The 22,136-nt window shown below is 36.3% G+C and overlaps 1 protein-coding gene across 6 annotated transcripts in view; it reads right to left on the minus strand.

Moving 5' to 3' along the window:
* The window catches only part of ptprfa (protein tyrosine phosphatase receptor type Fa), a 274,429-nt gene that overhangs the window by 12,529 nt on the left and 239,764 nt on the right, over positions 1-22,136 (minus strand). For 4 of the 6 annotated variants that reach the window (XM_067374744.1, XM_067374746.1, XM_067374743.1 and 1 more), the window contains 9 exons: positions 18,416-18,573; positions 17,347-17,459; positions 12,873-12,905; positions 12,203-12,300; positions 6,094-6,217; positions 5,216-5,391; positions 2,214-2,333; positions 978-1,132; positions 599-884 (listed from right to left, as the gene is read on the minus strand). In XM_067374744.1, the coding sequence (XP_067230845.1) occupies positions 599-884; positions 978-1,132; positions 2,214-2,333; positions 5,216-5,391; positions 6,094-6,217; positions 12,203-12,300; positions 12,873-12,905; positions 17,347-17,459; positions 18,416-18,573 (1,263 nt within the window). The remainder of the gene's footprint in view (positions 1-598; positions 885-977; positions 1,133-2,213; positions 2,334-5,215; positions 5,392-6,093; positions 6,218-12,202; positions 12,301-12,872; positions 12,906-17,346; positions 17,460-18,415; positions 18,574-22,136) is intronic. The other 2 variants (XM_067374747.1, XM_067374745.1) reach the window with 1 other exon arrangement.

Genomic DNA, 22,136 nt, shown 5'->3' on the forward strand with positions numbered 1-22,136 from the left:
ACTGATTCGAAACAAAAGATTTGTAAAGCTTCGAAGCTTCATGAAGCTGTATTTTGAAATTGGCCATCACTAGATATTGTTGAATATCTATTTTTTTTTTTTTTTGGTGCATAAAAAGTATTCTTGTCGCTTCATAACATTAAAGTTGAACCACTGTAGTCATATGAACTTTTTTAAAATACGTATTTAGTAGCTTTCTGGGTAATGAAAGTGTTAATTGCATTGCTGGCAATGGAGGCCTCACTGAGCCATCGGATTTCATCAAAAATATCGTAATTTGTGTTCCAAAGGTGAACAAAGGTCTTACGGGTGTGGAATGACATGAGGGTGAGTAATTAATAACAGAATTTTAATTTTTGGATCAACTAACCTTTTAAGTTTAAACTTACTGCACTTAGCTTCACAAGGCATTGAACCAAAATTAAGTTCCATAGAGCTGTATCCTAAACATCAAATCCGTTATGACTGGCGGTGATTTTGTGCCTTCATGCAGTGTTTTGCTTTCAGTGAAGAGAGAAGAACTGACACTGGAACCCTGTTGTGTCATGCCAGGTTAGGGAGATGTATGAGAATATGTGTGTCCATGTGTGTTTCTGACCTTAAACTCCAGTTCCATGGCGGTGACGGTGTCTCCAGGCGTCACCTGAGTGAGTTTCTGGATATGTGTGTACAGGCTCCGCGCAGGGACCTCCGTGTTCCCACAGGTGGCGGCCTCCAGCAGGGCCTCGTGGATGAAGATATACTGATCTTCCGTCTGCACCATGTAGTTCCTCTGAGCGCGCATGCAGGTCACGTGACCGTAGATATCTACCGACTGCTCGTGCTTCATCCGCTCAAGCATGGCCTCTATTACGATAAAACAGCCTGTCCGACCCACGCCAGCGCTTCCATGGAAAAACAGGGAAATATCATATTTAGACTGAATTCACAGATGCACGTGCACACTTAAAGATATGTGAGCGGAGATCATAGTCTACCTGCAGTGAACCACCATGGGTCCTGCATCAGGTGGGTTGCAGGCCTTGACCCTGCGTAGAAAGGCTAAAATTGGTGTAGGGTATTCGGGAACACCGTGATCCGGCCAGGCCATGAACTGGAACTGCCGAACTTCCCGTTTCTCACTGGATCCATTCTTTTGGAACAGATTCAAGGAGACATTTGATGAAAAAGGATTTTACTTGCTGTTTAAATAAAACAGTATGTTTGTATATTTTTTCAGCATATTATCAGTATATTATTTTCATTTATAATATATATATATATATTATATATATATATATATATATATATATATATATATATGTGTGTGTGTGTGTGTGTGTGTGTTAATTAACTTTTATATATTTAATTAACTAATTAATTAATTAATGACTGCCTACATTTTCATATCAGCACCTATTTAGTATTCATCTGGCCTGTTCTGATGAACTATGCTAGTACATGGAGGTTAGCCAATTAAAACAGGTCTTAACGTTGTAGATGCAAATCAGCTTGTTTAATAGTAAGGATCTGAGGGATGGCACAAAATTGGTCATGGCAAACTAAGTTACACCTGATTTCTTCTCCAGGAAACATTGACTGACAGTACAAGTGGATTTATATGGGGGGAAAAAAGGGGGAAATGTTACAAAAGTGCGCAATTTGACCAAAGTAAACATTTACAGCAATCCTCAATGCCTATGGGTAAAATGCCTTGTGGTGTGACTTGCTTCATCATAAACTGTGAAAACGAGAAACCTATTAAAAATGAACAATGTTAATAAAGTTAATATAATACAGTAATTTTTAATCTTTATACAAGTCTTAAAGCCTATACAATTTGTCATAAAATCTTTTTCTATTTGGGAAATCTTTTGAAAATGGTTTACCCTAGCAGACTCTAAGTTACCAAGAGGGAGTTTAGTCTAATACTACTAATTAAATTTGGATGTTTTTGTAGAACTATTTCCAGGTTCATTTATTCAGTTCTGCTGTGTGACGCCTCCACATTACAGAAAGACCTTTCTAGAATTAATGAGCAGAAAAGTTTCATTCATTTGTGTTAATGCAGCGTATCTAACTGTGCTTCAAATTTAAATCAAAATGAACATCTAAAACTAGTTATTTTGAGTATATAGTTTTCAAATTATTTATCACTTGAAAAAAAAAAATCAAAAAGTGGTAAAAAAACAACAACAAAAGAAATGATTAATTATCTATAAACACAAACAGACCTTATAGAGAGCGAAGGTTCTGACGCTGTAGGTGGCCAGTTCCACTGTATCCAACATGGACACTTGAATCATGCCGTATGTTTCTGTTCCACGGCTCGGCCAGTACTGATCGCACTTCACCTACAATCACAAACACACACAGGCATCACACAAGGACTCACACTGTGCTTCTGCTTTAAAGACCACAGCAGACGGGTGAGAGGAGGACAGCTGAAGCTAATGCAGGGCTGTGTGGCCTGAGGATCTCTCTCTGGCACTGCTTGGGCAGATGGGGGCATCACGCACCACAGAGTGTCCAGAACTGTGGCTGAACCTCAGGCTCTGATAACGCACACGGGTCACATACTGTGTGCATGCACACGCACATCGAGCACAGAGGGCTGTGTTAGTAATGACCGGTATGGCTGGGGTTGAGATGCATTAGCGTGACCCATCTGGGCTTCGGTAAACACTGCTGTTCATCCTAAACAAAGTACAGGTACAATCTGTGCACTTATTCAAGCTAATTAATAAAAAATGCTGACAAACACAACCCCCCATAAAACTTTTAGCAATTTTAAAAAGAATGTCATATTTCATTTTCTTTGTTGAGGACGTCTCTGATATCTCCTTCTTCAAACCTTAAGAGAGTTTAGAAGGTAATAAAGCCATTTCATATTGTGAAATGAATACAATCCTGTTATGTTTCGGGATGCACATTAAAGTATAACAGAGCACAGCAGGAGGTTTCCGGACGTACAATCACATTCATTTTCTACATAGAGTAGGACAAGTCTGTTATTGACAGCACATAATACCAAGGCTTATTTTTCCCCAATTCAATCATTATATTCTCTTAAAATTTTGGTCTGTCCTAGCATTTATTCTAGACTGAAATCATGTATGTTTGTGAAGTATATATATCTATATATATATATATATATATATATATATATATATATATATATATATATATACAGTTAAACCAAAATTTAATACAGGTTCTTCACTATAGTTGGTATGGTAATAAAATATGACAAGATCTCAGAGTTAAACTGTCAGAAAATAATAATCTTAATTATGTCAGATAATACTTAAGCAAAACATGGTCAAGTCAAAGTGTCTGAATAATTTTTGGTTCCAAAGTTTTATCAATTTTACTGGTACTCCACTGTATGAAGAATGTTTGGTATAATATGTCACAGTTTACTTTATTTAGCTATCCTCACTTACATAAATGAATGGAACCATATATATATATATATATATATATATATATATATATATATATATATATATATATATATATATATATATATATAAATAAATAAATACATAAATATATATATAAATAAATAAATACATAAATATATATATATAGATATAAAATGTATATTTAACATTGTATGGAACTAAATTTCAGTGAACTTAATCAATTGATATTATATTGCAGATTATATTAAAAATGGCAAAACATGAGGTACATAATTCCAATAGAAAGCTTACATTAGATCACATTCATGTACATGTATTTTGAGACTGACCATGTGGAGGAAAAACAGAATGACCATCTGGCCACACGGCAGGTGAGGGAACATGTAACGCCTCCCTCTCTCACAAGCACGCATGCACACACATCACTTCCTGTTCAATAGACCTACGAGGACACTTATGGTCACTTACTTTTCTATATCATTCTCAGAGAGGCCACATGTTTGCATGTGTTAACGGGGTTGTTTTTGACATCCTCAAGAGACAGGAACCCAAGAATGACTCGGTCACAGTTTACTCAACCTCATGGCATTCCAAACCTGTCTGACTCTTATTCTTCTGTTTTTAAATATTTTTTATTTGTATAATGAAAATTGTTGACATTTAAAACAACATTGGACTTTCATTATATAGACCCAAAAAAAAAAAAAAAAAAAAATACTGAGACATTTCTCAAAATATCTTCTATTGTGTTCCCCAGCAGAAAAAAGTCATACAGATTTGGAGCAACATGAGGATGAACAAATGATGACAATTCCAGGTTGGGGAACATTGTCAGAGCAGAAGGAAGCATGTTTTCTTTCAGGATAATCTTGAACATGGCTTGAGTTATGCATCCTTCGCAAAGACGTATTGCCCGATTCTAGCCTTACTGAAAAACCACCAGTGGGTATGGGAGACTGTGGGTTGTAAGCCTTTCCAGGTCTAACCATTAGATGACCAGGTGTTGGACAAAGCTAAAAACTGGACTCATCAAAGAAGATCAGAATCAGGAAGATCTCTCTTTGTGAAGGATGTGTGACTCAAGCCACATACAAGGTTATCCTGAAAGAAAGCATGCTTCCTTCTGCTCTGACAATGTTTCCCAACTCGAAGGATTGTTGTTTTTTTTCCTGCAGGACAATGCTCCAAACCACACAGCCAGGCCAATCAATGTGTGGATGGAGGACCACCAGATCAAGACCCTGTCATGGCCATCACAACCTCCAGTCCTGATCCCCACTAAAAACCTCTGGAAATGTAAGCAAGAGGGTCACCAGCCATTAAATAAAGTCAAGCTGCTTGAATTTTTTCACTAGGAGTGGCATAAAGTAATTTTCTGTTATTTTGACCAGTTTTCTGCAAATAAATGCTCTAAATGACAATATTTTTATTTGAAATTTGGAAGAAATGTGGTCAGTAGTCTGTAGAATAAATAAAAAATGTTCATATGTATATATATATATATATATATATATATATATATATATATATATATATATATATATATATATATATATATATATATATTATATATATATATATATATATATATAGTCATTATTGTGATTAATAGTTGCTATAAGTTCCTACTTTAAAAAATTTTCTCTATAGAAAGTTTATTTATTTCCATCTAAAGCCCAATACTGTCTTCTGAAAAACCTTGAGAACAATTCACATGCCATCTGCATCTCTCGCCATCACAAAACACCAGCATTTCTCTCACTCTTGGGCAGGAACCAGACAACACGAGTTCACGAGTGAAATCTCACCCTGCTCTTCTCCTCAAGTCTGGTCATCATGACTATAGTGTTGGTCCTCTGCTCCCACACCATCCTCCAGAAGTCACTGAGCGTCTCAGGCAAAGGACCTTGAGTGGCAATGTAGGCGTTCTGCTTGCGGTAGCCGTCAATATAGTTGCCATTGATGTAGTCACTTCCTGGTACACCTGCAGTTCAGCAGTGCAGTGTTAACACACATTGAAAGGCTGCTAACTGAGCATACATTGTACAAAACATGTCCTTGGTTGGCCCACTTGGAATGCGCACAATGAATTTGTTTTTTTACAGGTTCTATTTTCTATTTATAATTTGAAATGTTAAACAGCATTGAGAATACTCTGAAATTATCCAAAATATTTCATAAACAGACATGATTTAGGACTTGAAGGCCTTTCACAATATTCAGTAGGAGTAGATTCTGTGCAGAACATTGCTGAATCTCTCTTTTTTTTGAGATGTCAAGCTACATACACTGCTTTTCAAATGTTTGGGGTTAGATTTGTTTGAAAGAAATTAATAATTTCACTCAGCAAGGACGTATTCAATTAATCAAAAGTGAGTTCTATTCACAAAAGAATTCTGAAAAAATGCATCATGGTTTCCACAAGCAGCAAAAACTGTTTTCACTATTGATAATGATAAGAAATAACAAGAAATTATTTCTGAAGGATCATGTGACACTGAAGACTGGAGTAATGATCCTGAAAAATCAGCTGTGCCATCACAGGAATAAATTACATTTTAAAATACATTCAAATCTAACATTTTATTTTTGATCAAATAAATGCAGTCTTGCAGGTGAGTACAAGAGAATCTTAATGACACCAAACTTTTGACCAATAGTATAAAATAAGCGTGTTTCGATTTACCATCAACGGGAGTCAGCACGACTCTAGAGTGATCGTAAGCGATGACGTTTGCATAGCGGTTCTTGGGCTTGTTGACCTCTAGGTTGGAGTTCTCCCAGGTGAACTGCTGGCCAGGGTCAATAGACTGCAGGACAGAAGAACAAAACATGAACAAGGTTAGTTAGAAATCTACACCATCAGCATTGAGAGAATAAATGAAGAAAAATACCCCCCCTCCCCTAAACTTGTGCCATTGGTTAATCCAAACAATGACATGTTGATTCATGAAAACCTATTTTGTGGTAACATAACTTATTCAGGATATTCAGTGAGAAAAGATATAGGGAAACAGTAAAACAATTTTACATGACAGGTCACTAGAGGGAAGAGTTTTAAAAATAAGAGGGTTTGGTGACATCAGCTAAAACAAGAGAGGTTGGAACAAGTTTCATTGCATTTTGATGAAAGTTTACAAAGGCATGGAATAATGAGCACCACTGAATCATTCATAACCAGGGTCAATTCTGATTTCATGATGACTCTGACAACTGAATTTCTATTTTCACCTGTAGTGCAAAATCTAGCAGATGCACCACAACTCTGCAAATCTCCACCTTGACCTGCATATTGTTTCCTGCGTGATCACGGCAGCCGGAATGGCCCCGGCACTTTAGAGCCCTGCCTAATCCTACCCTGTTGTTACCATAGTGATGAGATACAGGGTCATTCGGGTGAGGTTTAGACGTCTGTTCTCTAGTCTCTCTGCATCACATTACTGCTGCTCTGAGGTGGTTGATTTCTAGCAGAAGAACCAGCACTTCAGTTATTATAAACAAAACATATCAACCATATGAAGCATATACTTACGTTCAAAAATTTGGGGTCGATACGATTTTTTTTACACTCTTAGCCCGGATTTTATATTTACTTAAAAATATAATTACAATATACTTAAAATATTTAAGTTTGGTTGCATTACTTATAAAATATAAGTATATTCTACTAATTTGTGGGTGTATTTGAATGTGTTAATAAATGTAAGTTAAATGCACTTAAATTATGAAGTTTTTCTCCTGACCACACCTACTACACACTGGTTTGCGGCAGGTAATGACTCCATTTTGTCGTGGTGTGTGTGAATTCAAGGAGCTGTTGATGAGCAGTTGGAACATTTGTTTTGTCTGTTCTACAGACATTTTTTCCAAACATTTACCTTTTCATAGTTTTTCACCAAAGGAGAAAATCACAATTTTTAAGTTACCATCATCGAGGTCAGGGTTTGTTTTGGTTGAGCTCTTGACCCTTGACTTTTTAATATTAGATTTTGTTTGGGCAGTTTTAACTGCATTAAAACCAACCAGACAAGCAAAGTTAAAAGATGATCAGGTGGTGTTGGTTATGTTTTCACATAATCATTTTTTGATCTGAATCACTGAACCCATTTAGAGCTACATTTAGATTTACATTATTGACATTATTGATTGATTCTACAGCGGAAGATCAACTTTTACAATACAATTTTTTTTCTAAAGTTGTCCTTATCAAAAAAAAAAAAAAAAAATATATATATATATATATATATATATATATATATATATTAGGCAAACACAGACATCAAGAATCAGTGTATGAATCTCAACAACGGTGACAAGCAACATATTCTGATAAACAGATCAACTCTGAACATTAGAAAACAAGCTACTAAAAAGTCACAGATAACAACAAAATTTAAATAGTGAGAATAAAGAAAATTACTAAGACAATTCAGCTCATAATTTATTCATGCAGCAATGCATGATGGGAGGCATGGATGAATTTTGATTGGTGGCAAGTTAACTTGCTTAGTACATTGAACTTAAACATACTAGGTGTAATAACTACAAAGTAATTAATATTCCAAAACATTTTAAGTTAAATTAACTCGAATTATTAAGTTAACATTACTCAATTTTTTTAGGGCAATTTCCTCAGGCAATTTTCCTCAAATTTTTTAAGTAAATCCAACTTATTCAACTTAACAGTGTACAGCACTTTAGAATAATAATGCATTAACTCATAATAGGTAATACATCAAAGTTCATCGTTAGAGTACATTGTTAAAGTATTTAGTTAATTGTTAGCTCATGTTACCTCAGGTCCATTAAATAATATTAATTTAATCATGTATTAGTAAATGTTGAAATTGAAATGAACTAAGATTAATAAATGCTTTAGAAGCATCTTTCATTGTTAGTTCATAATGTTCACAAATTAAAAATTATTGTAAAGTGTTACCATTTTATTTTTATTTTTTTACCCTTTTTTGAAAGAAGTCTCTTTTACTCATCAAGGCTGCATTTTTATAGTAAAAATAACTGTTTTCTATGTAAATATATATTAAAATGTAATGTATTCCTGTTATCAAAGCTGAATTTTCAGCATCATCACAGTCTTCAGCTTCACATGATTATTTAGAAATCATTCTAATACTGATTTGCTGCTCAAGAAACATTTCTGATTATAATCAATATTGAAAACAGTTTTGCTGCTTCATATTTTTGTGGAAACCATGATACATTTTTACTTTCTCAGGATTCTTTGATGAATAAAAAGTTCAAAAGAACAGCATTTATTTGAAATGGAAATCTTTTGTAACACTACAAAGGTATTTACTGTCACTTTCGATCAGTTTAATTCTTGTTGAATTCTTGCTGAATAAAAAAAAGTCCAAACTTTTGAACGATAGTGTTCATGACATCAAAATGCTCTTAAGGAAGCTACACACATCTCATTGTGCATTGAATTCATTCTAAGGGCAATGTGACATTTTATTGTATATGAAATGAAGAGAAAACAGAGACTGATATTCTGTCTACAGATAGATTATGAAGAACTATCATGTTGTGGACATTATTTGCAGCTTACTCTGTAACAGCACAATATGTTTTATGCATTTGTTTGTGTTTATGGCTGTGTGTTTGTTGATGGGTAGTGATGATTTCACACCACCTTAACATTGTGTGCTAACCTGACAGTGCTCGAAGTGAGCCGGTATGCAGTACCACCAGTTTTCCTTGCGTACTGGCACTTCCGACATGTTTTAGGCCGAGCATCGGGAGTATCTGCACTTTTTTCCACTTCAAGCACTAACCAATGAGCAATTTGCCTGTCCACACTGAAGGCCAAAATGCTGCACAATGCAACACAATCACATCTAAATAGAAGAGTGTGTGACTAGCTCTGTCTCTGTTTGTGTGCTCTCTAGACATCTCTCTAGACTGCACAGCATAAACTTATATTTATATCAGAAAAATCAGTACTACTGTATATCAGGTCTCCTGAGTAATTCAAAAGCAGCATCTGTGCAAAACATTGTTCCTCTGGGTAATTTTAATAGCATTTAATAGTCTTTCTGTCATACTGCGTAGTGAAGTCTTCTGTCTCGTCTCTATCTACTGTATGAGTGGCTATTCATATCATATAGCAACCTGGAGAAGGAACACGTCTTATTCAAAAGTCTGTTCAGTGAAGTCTCCTGTTTCACACTGACACATCACATGCAGGCTTCAACGAAGGTATATGTATGATGGGAGACAGTGATATCTTTGTGTGTTACCTCTGCCCTGTTCTGTGGATGCTCTCCATTATAAAACAAGGATAAAAACAGCAGTATATATATACAGTATATATGTATATATATATATATATAGATAGATAGATTGATAGTATTTTTGCTGAAACTGTGATTAATTGAATGAAAGCATTATTAGCAAATAGCATTATTATTTGAAATACAATTTTTTTTAATAACATTATTAATGTCTTAACTGTCATTTTTGGTAAATTAAATGTGTACTTGCAGAATAAACATATTCAATTCTTAAAAAAAAAAACAAAAAAAAAACTAAATTTTAAACAGTAGTGTATATCAAATAAAATGCATTTTGAACTCGGTGAGGACATTGCCACAGATGGCGGGCTCGCACTGATCTATCACTTTTTTTACTTACCTACAGCCACACACTTCCCTTCCCATAAGCCAGTCTTTATCTGTTTATCCCGTCAGCTTCTTTTGTATTGGAGTTTAATGTGAGTCATTTGGCGTTTGATTAGATCACTGTTGCTCCCTGAGCATTTGATGTCTATATTAAGGTCTTGATTGTTTAAGTACTCAGAAGTGCCGCTCACCATACAATAACAACTCAAGCAGGCAGCATAGTCCTGCCTCTTCCCCTAAACACACACACACATGCACACTCTGCAGGATTAGCCATCTAATAAAGCAGGTGACTCTCACACTCACTACACTCCTAATAGAGTCGTTTCCCAGCTTTAATTTCAAGCTCTGGCGATCTGGGTACGTCCTGAGATGCTGATGTGACCGTGTGTGTGTGTTTGTGTGTGAGGGCTGGTGTGTTTGTACACGTGTAAGTTTTAGTGTTCTGTAGATGCACAAGTTCATAATGTCATTTCAGCACATTTGAGTAATGCAGCAGTACTTGCTGAACATGAGATGTTCATGTTCATAATCTTTCGGAGATTGTAAAGTGTAAAGTGAACATTTTAGCTGTTTGTCTGTGATGGAGTAGTCACAGCATCAGACAGACCGCCCACAGGTCGTTTGCTGGCTCTATGATCCATTCTACAAGAAAAGACACTAAGATCTGACTCAAATTCAACAGTTTCAATCTTATTGGCTGGCTTTCCCCAACTTCTGAGAGTTGGGGTGCATCAGTCAACTAAAAAAAAGCTCTGGTTGCTATCAAAACAGACAGTGTCCTGAGGTGTGCATTATTGGAGCATAAAGGTCTGTTTACACTTCACACCAAGAACAATGATTAAAAAAGCATAACGATAACTATATTAGCATCCACACCAGCGCACAATATTGTTCTGTTTATTATAGGCACATGCTGCAGTTTTGTCATCTGCCGCTTTACATGCTTGAGCTCTTTAAAGCGAGATGGATTCTGATTGGCTACCAATGTTTTTATCGTTCATCAGAAGGAAAAAAAAAATCATTCTGAAAGTGATTACAATGATATAATTTCTCTGTGTTATCATTATATTTGTGGTGTGGACTCTGCTATTCTTTTACATTTAGAATGATGTGTAGAACTATATCTTTATCATTATCATTATAGTGAAATTATGGGACGGTTAATGGTTAATGTCAGTTTTTTTTGCTGATTTGAAATTTATTTAAATGTAAGCATGGCGAGCAGTTTTTGAGATTTTAGGATTTCCACATCCAAATAGATAGGACTTGGTCTTGGATGCCTGAAATAGCTGCCCGAAGGTGTTGGAAATATGGTTATTTCCAACACCTTTAGTTTTTCTCCAAAGTGAGCCCAAAGATCACATGTCTGGCCATGCGATGGAGGGACTCAAGTTTCCCTTCTCAGACTTAATAAATTACTTATAGAAATAATATTAAAGTTAAATTGGTGGAGGGATGACTGAATATATAGAGAAGTTTGAGTAATATTCACAGTAATATTGTGAAATATTATTACAATTTAAAATAAGTGTTTTCTATTTGAATATATTTTAAAATGTAATTTATTCCTGTGATCAAAGCTGAATTTTCAGCATCATTACTGATGATGTAACAGTCTTTACTATTTGATCAATTTAATGAATCCTCGCTGAATAAAAGTATTTGATTATTTAAAAAAAATAACTTTGGAATGGTTAGTGATATGATTGGCACGATTAAATGCGTATGCTTCTGCAGAACTGTTTTTTAAGCTTCACTTAGGAAACACTGAACAGCTCTGAGACTGATCTGCTTCAAATGTACAGACATAATAAATCGACCACAATCATCACGTCCTCACAGTTAGTTGGAATCAAAGGTGTTAGTGAGGAACCTGCATCTAAATGTACTTCAGTGTCCTGTCCTACAATTTAATTGTTCCACACATGCAGATGTAGATCAGATCAAGTGTTTTCCAGCTGCAAAAGTAATCCATAATGAATGCGTTCTCCTCCTCTCATTGTACTGATTTATCTTAGCAGACAATTTTATGTTAATTTCTGATGTTTGTAGGACATCAAGCAATTATCCCTTGGTGGCTTTAACAGAAGGTAGAGAGGGAGGACAATTCTCCTCAGCATATCTCATCTGACGTGACTTGGGACGAGTTACCTCATATTCCTGTGAGAAGCGTAGGCTGTCGTTGGCTTTCAGCCGCTCAATGTGGTCAGCCAAAGCACAGACAGAAACTGGAGGGTGTTCCCGCATTCCTACAGGGAAAAAGAAAGGATGAACTAATAGCATAGATTTCTATTGGCTTGTTTTGTTTTGCTTGGCTGAACTGTGGGAAACAATCACACTTAGGTTCATACAGTTTTTAGGCTTTTGGAAGATGAGAAAACGGGCGCACATGGAAACAACCCAAAGCATGAGAGAAATAGAAGGCAAAGGAGAAAGCACAAAGCTTCTAGCACCATGCTATGTGCTTAGGTTAGCGGCAGTGATGTAAGCAGTGAACGGACATGCTCATTGGCTGACATGAACTGCATCTGGGTCAATAGCAAGGTGGCGTAAGCTGTCCTGTACAATCAAAATGGCATGTAAATGACATCTGCTTTTTACACAGAAGGACTACAACCTGAGCACACATTAAAAAACACTGACTGTTTTCCCGTGTTTGAGACGGACGGCCTGTGGAGAGGACGTGAGAGATGGGGACGCTTTATCTGAGAGCAGCCAGAGTGGTGGAAGGGGCGTGGCTTTGGATTCGATGGACAGGTGGGAGGAGCATTTAAAATGAAGGAAGTGAAAGTTCACACAGGAACGAAAGAGCAAAACTAACTTGAAGTGCTGGGGCAGCTGAAGGCACTGGAACCTGCAGAAAGAAGATGAGGAGGGACTGTGAAATATGTCACTGACAGAAGTGAGAGGAAGAGAGGAGAGAAAGAGGAAAGGAGACAGAGGATGTACAGAAAGAGCAAGAGAGACTGCAATGATGAGCAAAAGACATGAAATGGCTTCCCCAACAAATTTATATGACAAATTTCTGAGTGAAACTGAATATTTAGTGTAAGTAATATAGGGAGGGGCATTTTGATTGGATTATAAGAAGCTGGCTGAGAAATTACTGCTTAATATTATTTTTTCCCTTCCATTCAATTTGGTTATATTAGCAAAAAAGTAGTGTAATTGAAAATGTAAATCATACATAAGACATTTCTAGACCACCATTCAAAAGTTTGGGGTCGGTAAAATTTTTGTAATGTTATTGAAAGAAGTTGCTCACCAATGTTGCATATACTTGATCAAAAATACAGCAAAAACAGTAATAATGTGAAATATTATTATAATTTAAAGGGTTAGTTCACCCAAAAATGGAAACTCTGTAATTTATTACTCCCCCTTGTGTCATTCCACATTCATAAGACCCTATGTACATCTTCAGAACACCAATTAAGATCTTTTTGATGAAGTCTGAGAGGTTTCTGTCCCTCCATAGAGATTCATCACAACTAACACTCCAATGTCCAGAAAGGTAGGAAAGACATTATTAAAGTACTACATGTAACTCCAGTGGCTTAAACTCAATTTTATGAAGCAACATGAGTCCTTTGTGCAAAAAAATAAATAAATAAAAAATAATAATAATAATTTACCACTTTATTTACAAAATAATATTATCCAAAGCGTGTTCATGCAACAATGTCAGCTCTTACATGAACACAAAATTCATGCGTCATGATGCTCTCATGAATGCTCGTTGCAGATCAATATTTTAAGTAAAGTGGTAAACTGTTTTTTTTGTGCAAACAAAGCACTTGCGTTTCTTCAGAAAAATTGAGGTTCAACCACGGGAGTCACATGGAATACTTTAATGATGTCATTCCTACCTTTCTGGACCTTGAAAGTGGTAGTTGCGTTGGATCTCTATGGAGGGACAGAAACTTCTCAGATCTTAATTTGTGTTCCAAAGATGAACAAAGATGTGAACTAACCCTTTAAAATAACTGTTTTCTATGTGGATATATCTATATCTCTATGTAATTTAAGCCTGTATTTCAGCATCAATACTTCAGTTTCACATGATCCTTCAGAAATCATTCTAATATGCTGATTTGCTGCAGTTGTGCTGCTTCATATTTTTGTGGAATTTTTTTTTTTTTTTTTTTTAGGATTCTTTGATGAATAGAAAGTTTAAAAAAACAGCATTTGAAATAGAAATATTTTGTAACATTTAAATGTCTTTACTGTCACTTTTGATCAATTTAATGCATCTTTGCTGAATTAAAGTATTAATTTTATTTAAAAAAACCTTATGAACCCTTACTATCTCTTGAACGGTAATGTAAATAAGGTAAATGTTGATTTTATGTCATCCTATAGAGACACTGAGGCCCTTTGGACTATTACAGGAGCAGCTCATCTTCTCTGGGCCACATCAACCTTCCAAATAATGAATACAATCTCTGCAACCTCATGTCTGAAAGGAACTGTTTTCCTTTAGTTCGCATTAAAACTCTCAGTTCAGAAGTCAAGAACTGTTTGGATTTCAGCATGTCAACACAACAGGATGTTTAAATGGCACCTTGTGTATCACATTATTCACTCTTACAGCACCTTCCAAAGTATGTGCGAGGTGCTGGAATATAGTTTGCCCGTCAAGGATATCTTTTCAAACAGTTTGCCTGAAACGTCAAACATGTAGCAACACAACAAACACTCTTTATCTGTGAGGTAAGCCATTTTTACATTTTCAAAGTGTCCTAAAGCTTTTTTAAACATAAATGCTGAACTTTCACAACAACACTAGTTGCCCGGTTCCTCATTTTAAGATTCGCAAGCAAGGAAAATCAATTTTTATGGCAGGGAAGTTGACATGAATATTTCTCCCAGTTTCGCCATGAGAAAGATCATGCATCAGTCGAGCGTGCGCTTGCAGCACAACAATCTGACATAAGAACATGAGTCACTTTGCAACTGAAGCAAAAGCAGATTCTTATTGAAGTCAGCAAAATGTCTGAGCATTCGGAAATTTCCCCTGAGAGGGAGAAGAAAAAAAAAAAAAACAGAAAGAGACAGAGGAAGAAGTGCAAAATATGGATGGGAAGAAGTGAGAAAGATTTTCTCCTGGGAATCATCCTGCTTAATTTTTCCATCAAGTTCAAAGCTCAGAATAGAGGAATATGATCTGATGCCACTGTGTGTGTGTGTGTGTGTTTGAGATTAGCTGGCAGGTTCTGCTCCTCAGTGTGTGTCCTTCATCTGACAGTGCGGCTCTGTGAATAATGTTTTGTCTTCACACCGAAGCTCCAGCTGAACTTCACATTCATAAATCCAGGGAGCATTTCTGTCTCTCTTTCTGAGGTCTACATCCAAACAACCCCAAACTGATTTGTTTTGAAAAGAAACTTTACCTCTGTTCTAGAGAGCATTTTAAGGCATCACAGAAGTGCCGTTCCAAAAGGTGGATAGTGAAATGATGCTGCTTTCCAACCTGGTTCTGAGGCATTACTGCATGCATCCTTAAAGGATTTCAGCGTATAAGATGATAGACGAAATTTCCATGATAGTACAGTCAGCACAGAAAAGTATGCATGAAGTACTTCAATCTCATTAAAAAATCATTTAATATTATTTTATTATTTTTGTGGGTGCTGTATTGCCTAATGCTTTATGGAGAATGTTAGCTTAGAACTCGGCTGACAAGAAACTCTACACTGTAAAAAAAGTAATTTTTACAGAAAAAGACTCTAAACTGCCAGTTACCTAAACCACTATGGTAAAAAATAGTATTAAAAGAAAACTATGTAAATTTACACCTCTAGAGGTCGCCTATTCAAAACAAAGGCGTAGCTTGAAGATGCCTTGATTTCACGGAATCATGGGTGGTGTTGTCTTCACGTCTACAGCCGATGGAAAAAAATCTGACAGGGCTCGGACAGAAATCATATTCATGGATGAGCTAATGTATTACAGATTAATTAGCATTACTGTAGTATAAAGCAGGGTGTGGCTGAAATCTGTTGGAATGGAACGAGGCCGCTGGGACAATGAAGCTAATGAGAGATAAGCACAACATGTGACACAACAGAGCTTTTAAAAGTGTCGCAGACGAGCGCTTCCGCTTCTTCCGGTCATGAGTATGTGCGGTAACGAAGCAATGTTTTATCATATTAGATACATTTGTGTGTTTAAAGTTATTATAATGCTACTCTGGAAATCAAGAAAATGAGATTTAAACAATAAGACTTACTGTGTTGAGCTATATAACAATGATTAGTTTTCTGTCAATGAATGTATCCAAACAGTTGCTCATCTGTCTAAAAAAACACATATTTTTGGTGTTTCCATGGCTTCTACAAAACAAAACCGGAAATCGAGGGTAACGCAGGTATGATGTCAATGATAGGTGACGCATGGACATGGTGCGTGTCCTGGTTAAAATTGCTTATTTCTCTGGATTTAAACATTCTTGGAAACATTTGGAATAATATAAGTACACAAGTCAACAAAATATATAACACTGTTCTAGTGGTTTTTTGATATTGTAATCCAAAAATCTTAAATATTGTGCCTTTAACTTATGTAATTTGACAGTAAAATATTGTAAAAATTATGGGTTTGCAAGTAAAAACATAAATTTTTGTTATAAATTACAGTAAAAAGACATTCCCAGAAGACCCTGCATGACATATGATTATTATTTATTTAAATACTTTTGTTTCATTTATTTTTGTTATCAGTAATGCACATTAAGGTGTTTCGTGTTTCATTTTCTATTATTTACTGAATGTCTGAACGTCATTATTTTAGCGTTATGTGTGTTACCCTTATGTTGTGAATGATCCTGTCTACAGTCTAGTGTTGTTTTAGTATCATTGAAATTCTATTATAATTGTTTAAAATATTTTGAATTAGTTTTTATGTTTGCATTTTCTTTTTTTCATTTTTCATATCACTTAAAAAAATGTACAGTTGTAAGTTGTAAAAATGCAGGCACCAATATGCCATCCTGTAATACTGGAAACATTGTCACTGATGTTTTACTATGAATTTCTGGCAATCACATCTGCTGTTTTTTCCTGCAAATTTAACGGGATATTTTTTAAGTGTATTGGATTAATTTGTGAGTCACGTAAAGTATCTCATGAGCTTTGTTTTCAAGAATGACTACACAGTTGGCAGGAAAAGTCACTATGCCTTAGAACACACATTTTTGTGTTTGTAAATGTGATGAGCTGTTTATAACTCATTTGCTCAGTATTAAAGCAACAGAAGTCCATGTAAAATCTCTCATAATGAGTGTGGTGACGTACCTTGTGTCTGGTAGTTGAGCCTCCTCATTTCCACAGGGTCAGAGGAATGGGCCAGTAAGTGATCTTTAACTCCAGCTGAGTGCTCATCTTTAGCAGAGGGAGAGGAGCGCTTCCTGTGCAGCCAGGAAATGACATCAAACATGAGCGTACGTACACACCGCGATCATGTGGATGTGTAAATATGCAATATATTTCCTGTGTTAGTATCTGTTAGGAGAACATCAGCACTAATCTGAGCTAAATTAAACTCTCAGATTGCCTCTCATTAAACACCAAACACAAACTAGAGTTTATTATTGGATCAAAGAGAACCGCTCGATACCCACCTCTCCTGTTTGCTGCATCCCACAGAAAGAGATGGAAAAGCAGAAGGGAAAAAAGAGAAAATGTCACAGGAAGAAAACCTGCACAGACGGCGTGTGTAGGGTGAATTTGTCAGAAATGTGGAAATGCCATTGCTACTAATGAGCTCCGATTCTAGCTGACATTTGCAAAATGAGTTTTCTTTTCACTGAATAGACATCTAACTTGAACCCTGGGCATTTGATTCTCTTACATTGTTCAATAAGACTGACTGAATTTGGCTATAATTGAGAAGAGGGGTACGTTTTTATCTGTAACTTGGTAAGATCAGATTTTGGTAGGTGTGCTATCATGACTTTTTCTATTGTGTGAGGGAAAATATCATTTCTGCAGTCTAGTTCAAAAAATAAATGACTATTATTTAATCATTAAAGTTCTGTGAAAGTATCAAGAAAAAGAGTGTCCTAAGACACACTTAAATTGCTGACTGTCATACTGAAATAAGATTTCTTGACTTTTCGATTTTCTACTCTTACAGTGAGTCAGCAACGTTTCTTTGAGAGACCGGCTATTTATACCTGACAGGAGGAAGTACAGTAAACTCACTGTGTTTGCTAAGCATGGCGAAAAAGAAAATATGGTCACTTAAGCAGAATGTGAAAAATACGCTTCTGATCTCAGTGCAGGATGACTGATTGCATTTTTCTTGGAAATGCACCAGTAAAGTAATTGTACTTCTGTATAAAAAAGCAGGTGGCTTCCGTACCTCTTGAAGAGCAGGATGGCAATGACAATGATGATGATGAGGACGACGGCCAGCACTGGTCCCATAACCCACAGCATCTCTGGGTCCTCAACGTGACGGGACATCCCGCTGTGGAGCTTCACCATCATGGGATCAGAGTAAGGACTCACTGTGAACATCTTATGAGACAGAAAGAAAGAAGGAGAAAGGAAATACTTAAAAGATCAAATGTTTAGGCACAGCTACTTATTCTTTATTATGACTATTTTCCACATTCCAAATAATAATAAAGTCATCAAAAAATGTTTAGTTAGTGTTTTAAAAGTGTATTTAAGTAAATGTTTTTATTTGAAAAATGTTCAATTTTACATTATGATTTACTTAATTGTTTAACTCATCTAAGCATAAATAAATTAATAAAATGCAGATATTTTAAATAAATAATAGTTTTGTAAAGAAACTATTTATAAGGAACATATCACTGAAAAAAATTGGTGAAGAAACAATTTTCACTCAGAAATAGCTTGTAAATTTCACAACGAAGTGCAAAGAAACGGATGTTTAGTGACCACATACGAACTATCAAGAGATTTTTTAGAAAAAACTATTGAAGGATGTTTGAGAAAGATTTGAAAGCTTTCAACTCTTCAAAGTAACACAGAAGTCAGCCTCCTTCCACAAATGCTGGCAACTAATCGTCTTAGTAACACCTTTTAGACATCACAGCAGGGTACGCGGGATAAAGAGGGATGGAAACAGTAAGATAGAGGGAGAGTGAGAGTGAGAGAAAGGGCTGAGGGAGGGGTAACCTCTTCCATCCCCACTGAGAACCGGAGGATACGCATCATCAAGCAAATCCCATCAGTGCTACAGCACCTGCATTCCCTCCGGAAGTGACACCAGGTACCACAGAAGCCATCGTGGCCCAGAACACATTTACAGCAGAGCAGCATCAACACGGAGACTCAGAGGAGCCTGAACTCTTAAAGGAAATGTTCACCCAAAAATGAAGTTTTTTTTGTTCTGCAGAAGAAAGTCATACAGCAAAAAAAGGATTTTTGTACTTAGTATTGTCTTGTTTTCAATTACAAATATCTAAAAAATCATTAGAGTTGTTGCAATAGTCTTTCTTCCCTATTGTGATGTATATTCGAGTGAAACGGCTTCTTGAAGAATAAAAAAATTAGGGTGGGACTTGATTTTTTCCATGGCGAATTGACTGGATGTTTAGATTGTTGATTTAGCTTGTGGTTTGCCATTGGTCAATCTCATGTGTGTGACAGGTTGCCCCGCCCACTAATATGAATTAAATTTATTTCTGACCCCACTGACAGATGATTTCTGGGGGTTTGGGTGGGCTATACGTCCCCCCCACAGAGGTCGATCCACCCTGGCTCCCTGAACAGCCGGCTCCTCCCTGGTCACCTCCACTGCCAGACACCCCCCTGCAGGATCCCTAGCCTGCCCTGGTCACCTACCCATCTCCTACCACGACCCCAGGGCACCCACCATCCCTCCACGGTTAGACTTTCTACAGTGCGAGGACGCAAGTTCAACATGTTCCTGGGTCAACATTTTTGTTGATCCTGGAACAATGTTCAAATCAACCAATCAGATTTGAGGGACAAGTTTACAGATTATGTCAAGTTTAGGCTTAAAATCATGAATTGGTGCTTCTACATCAGGGTTATTCATCTATCATTTCCCTTTGATTTTTGGGATAATTATGGCTAGGGTTAGGTTTAGGGGTAGGAATAGGGTTAAGACTAAATTTTCAGACCAGAATGTTGTTCCAGGATCAACAAAATTTCCTTTGTTGTTCACTTCATATCAGCCACACACTGTGACAATTAGTTAATGATGATAGAAATTTCATTTTTTTCCAAACTTTCATTCACAATCTGAGAGGAACCAGGTACCTCCATTGATATTTCAGAAAAAAACTGTCATATCTAATTCGACAAGGCTGTGAGGAATACTCAAAGGGAATTTTTATTTCTTTGTAGTTGCTCTTGCATTCATTTTTTTTAAATGCATAAAAACAGATGAAAATTAGTCAATGGTTGAGATACAGTAAGAATGTAGAGCTGTAAAATGAAATGCAGGTAGCAGCTCAGACCATTTAGTCATAGAACTTGATAGTTGTAGAAATTTCTATTTTTTAAGTAGACCAATCTGAACACAGATTGGGACATAAAGAGCACTTCTGAAATTCTAGGATGCATGTGAGATTTTCCATTTAATTTAAGATGAGGAACTAGAGAAATTAAACTGATCTAATTTATTTTTTTCTTGTCAAAGTAGAGATAAATAAAATGATTTGGAAATGATTGGCTAAATGATTGACATCCATAAACAAAACAGTACAACAAATTGAACTGTTTTTGATCGTGTCAAATTAAATATATCCTCTCTCAACACGCATAATGCAGACTTTATATTTAAACAGCAGTCTTTACTGGTTAAATATTCACAGACACTAGCAGACACTAGTTACGCTTTAAAAGTAGGGTAAGCAATTTGTTTTAAAAACACTTTTTGTTATACTGCGTTGAAACATCGTGATAGAAATCAATAATAGAAGTGGTTCTTCTGTGGAAGTCTCAAGACCAAAAGATATTTGTTGAATCATTGCATTTGGTCCGACAGTCAACATATGTATTTCCATACCCCGCGCACCTACTTGCGCAGACATCACATGTCATCAAAGCATTCTGTAAGACTATGCAGAGATGTAGACAGACAGTCACTGAGTGCCACAAACAAACAGCTGCCACCTTTTACAGTTCCCCCAGAACCAAAACAACAAGCTTATGCTGCGATCAAGCTATTTTGTAACTATAATTACGAGAAGGCAACCCTTGATGTTCTACCTGGAGCTGTTCATACCCTCAGACTCAGATTTATGCAATTATATATTAAAATATGTCAATACTATCAACGGCAAAATGAATCTGCAGCAATCAGGTGGTACAAGTCAGAGTTCTGTAAGTCATTTACATTCATTATTATTGTAATGTTATGGGCTTTGAAACATGAGGTAATTTAACGCTGTCTTTCGTACAGATTCTGCTGTGCGTGTTCATGTGTTTTGAAGGAGTGGCTTTGAAGGGAGTGTGGGATCTCATACTTTAAAAGCTAGCTTGCTATTGCTAGCCTGTAATTGCCTACTCTACCTTTAATGACTTAATTCCGCAATTCCAAATATCTCGCATCACAAAAAAATCAAAGGGCCGTATATCTGCTGGGCTACTATCATCATCACCTCTGTCTCTCTGCAACAGGATTCAGAGAATCTTTTGAGAATTTACATAACAGCAGAGTGAGAGAGCGTCTAAAAGCCCTGTGGGAATCTGTCAGTGGGAAACTTTCATAGTGATCAATTTAATCGGCACTACCTCAGACGGAAGCACATCCCACAGCGTGAGTAATGCATCTCTGAATGACTCCAACCACTATTTACTGATGCATATTCATGTGTGTGTGTGTGTGTTTTCATTTCTCTTTCACCTCTCCTCCATCTCTTCATCTGTAACGCTTAGGTCTCTCCAGCATTAATGATACCATCTCTCTCTCTCTCTCTCTCTCTTCTGTCGTCACACTCTCTGCTGATCTGCCGCAATCCTTCATGTGATGTCTCTTTCTCCTTCCTTTCTTTCATCTCCTCCTCCTCTAATCTGTTTTTCTTTAAAGTGCTGCGGTAGTTTTGCAGTCGACCTCTTTCATCCAATTTCACACTCGC

This window comes from Chanodichthys erythropterus, chromosome 21 (genome assembly GCF_024489055.1).
Source record: "Chanodichthys erythropterus isolate Z2021 chromosome 21, ASM2448905v1, whole genome shotgun sequence".
Classification (NCBI taxonomy): Eukaryota; Metazoa; Chordata; class Actinopteri; order Cypriniformes; family Xenocyprididae; genus Chanodichthys; species Chanodichthys erythropterus.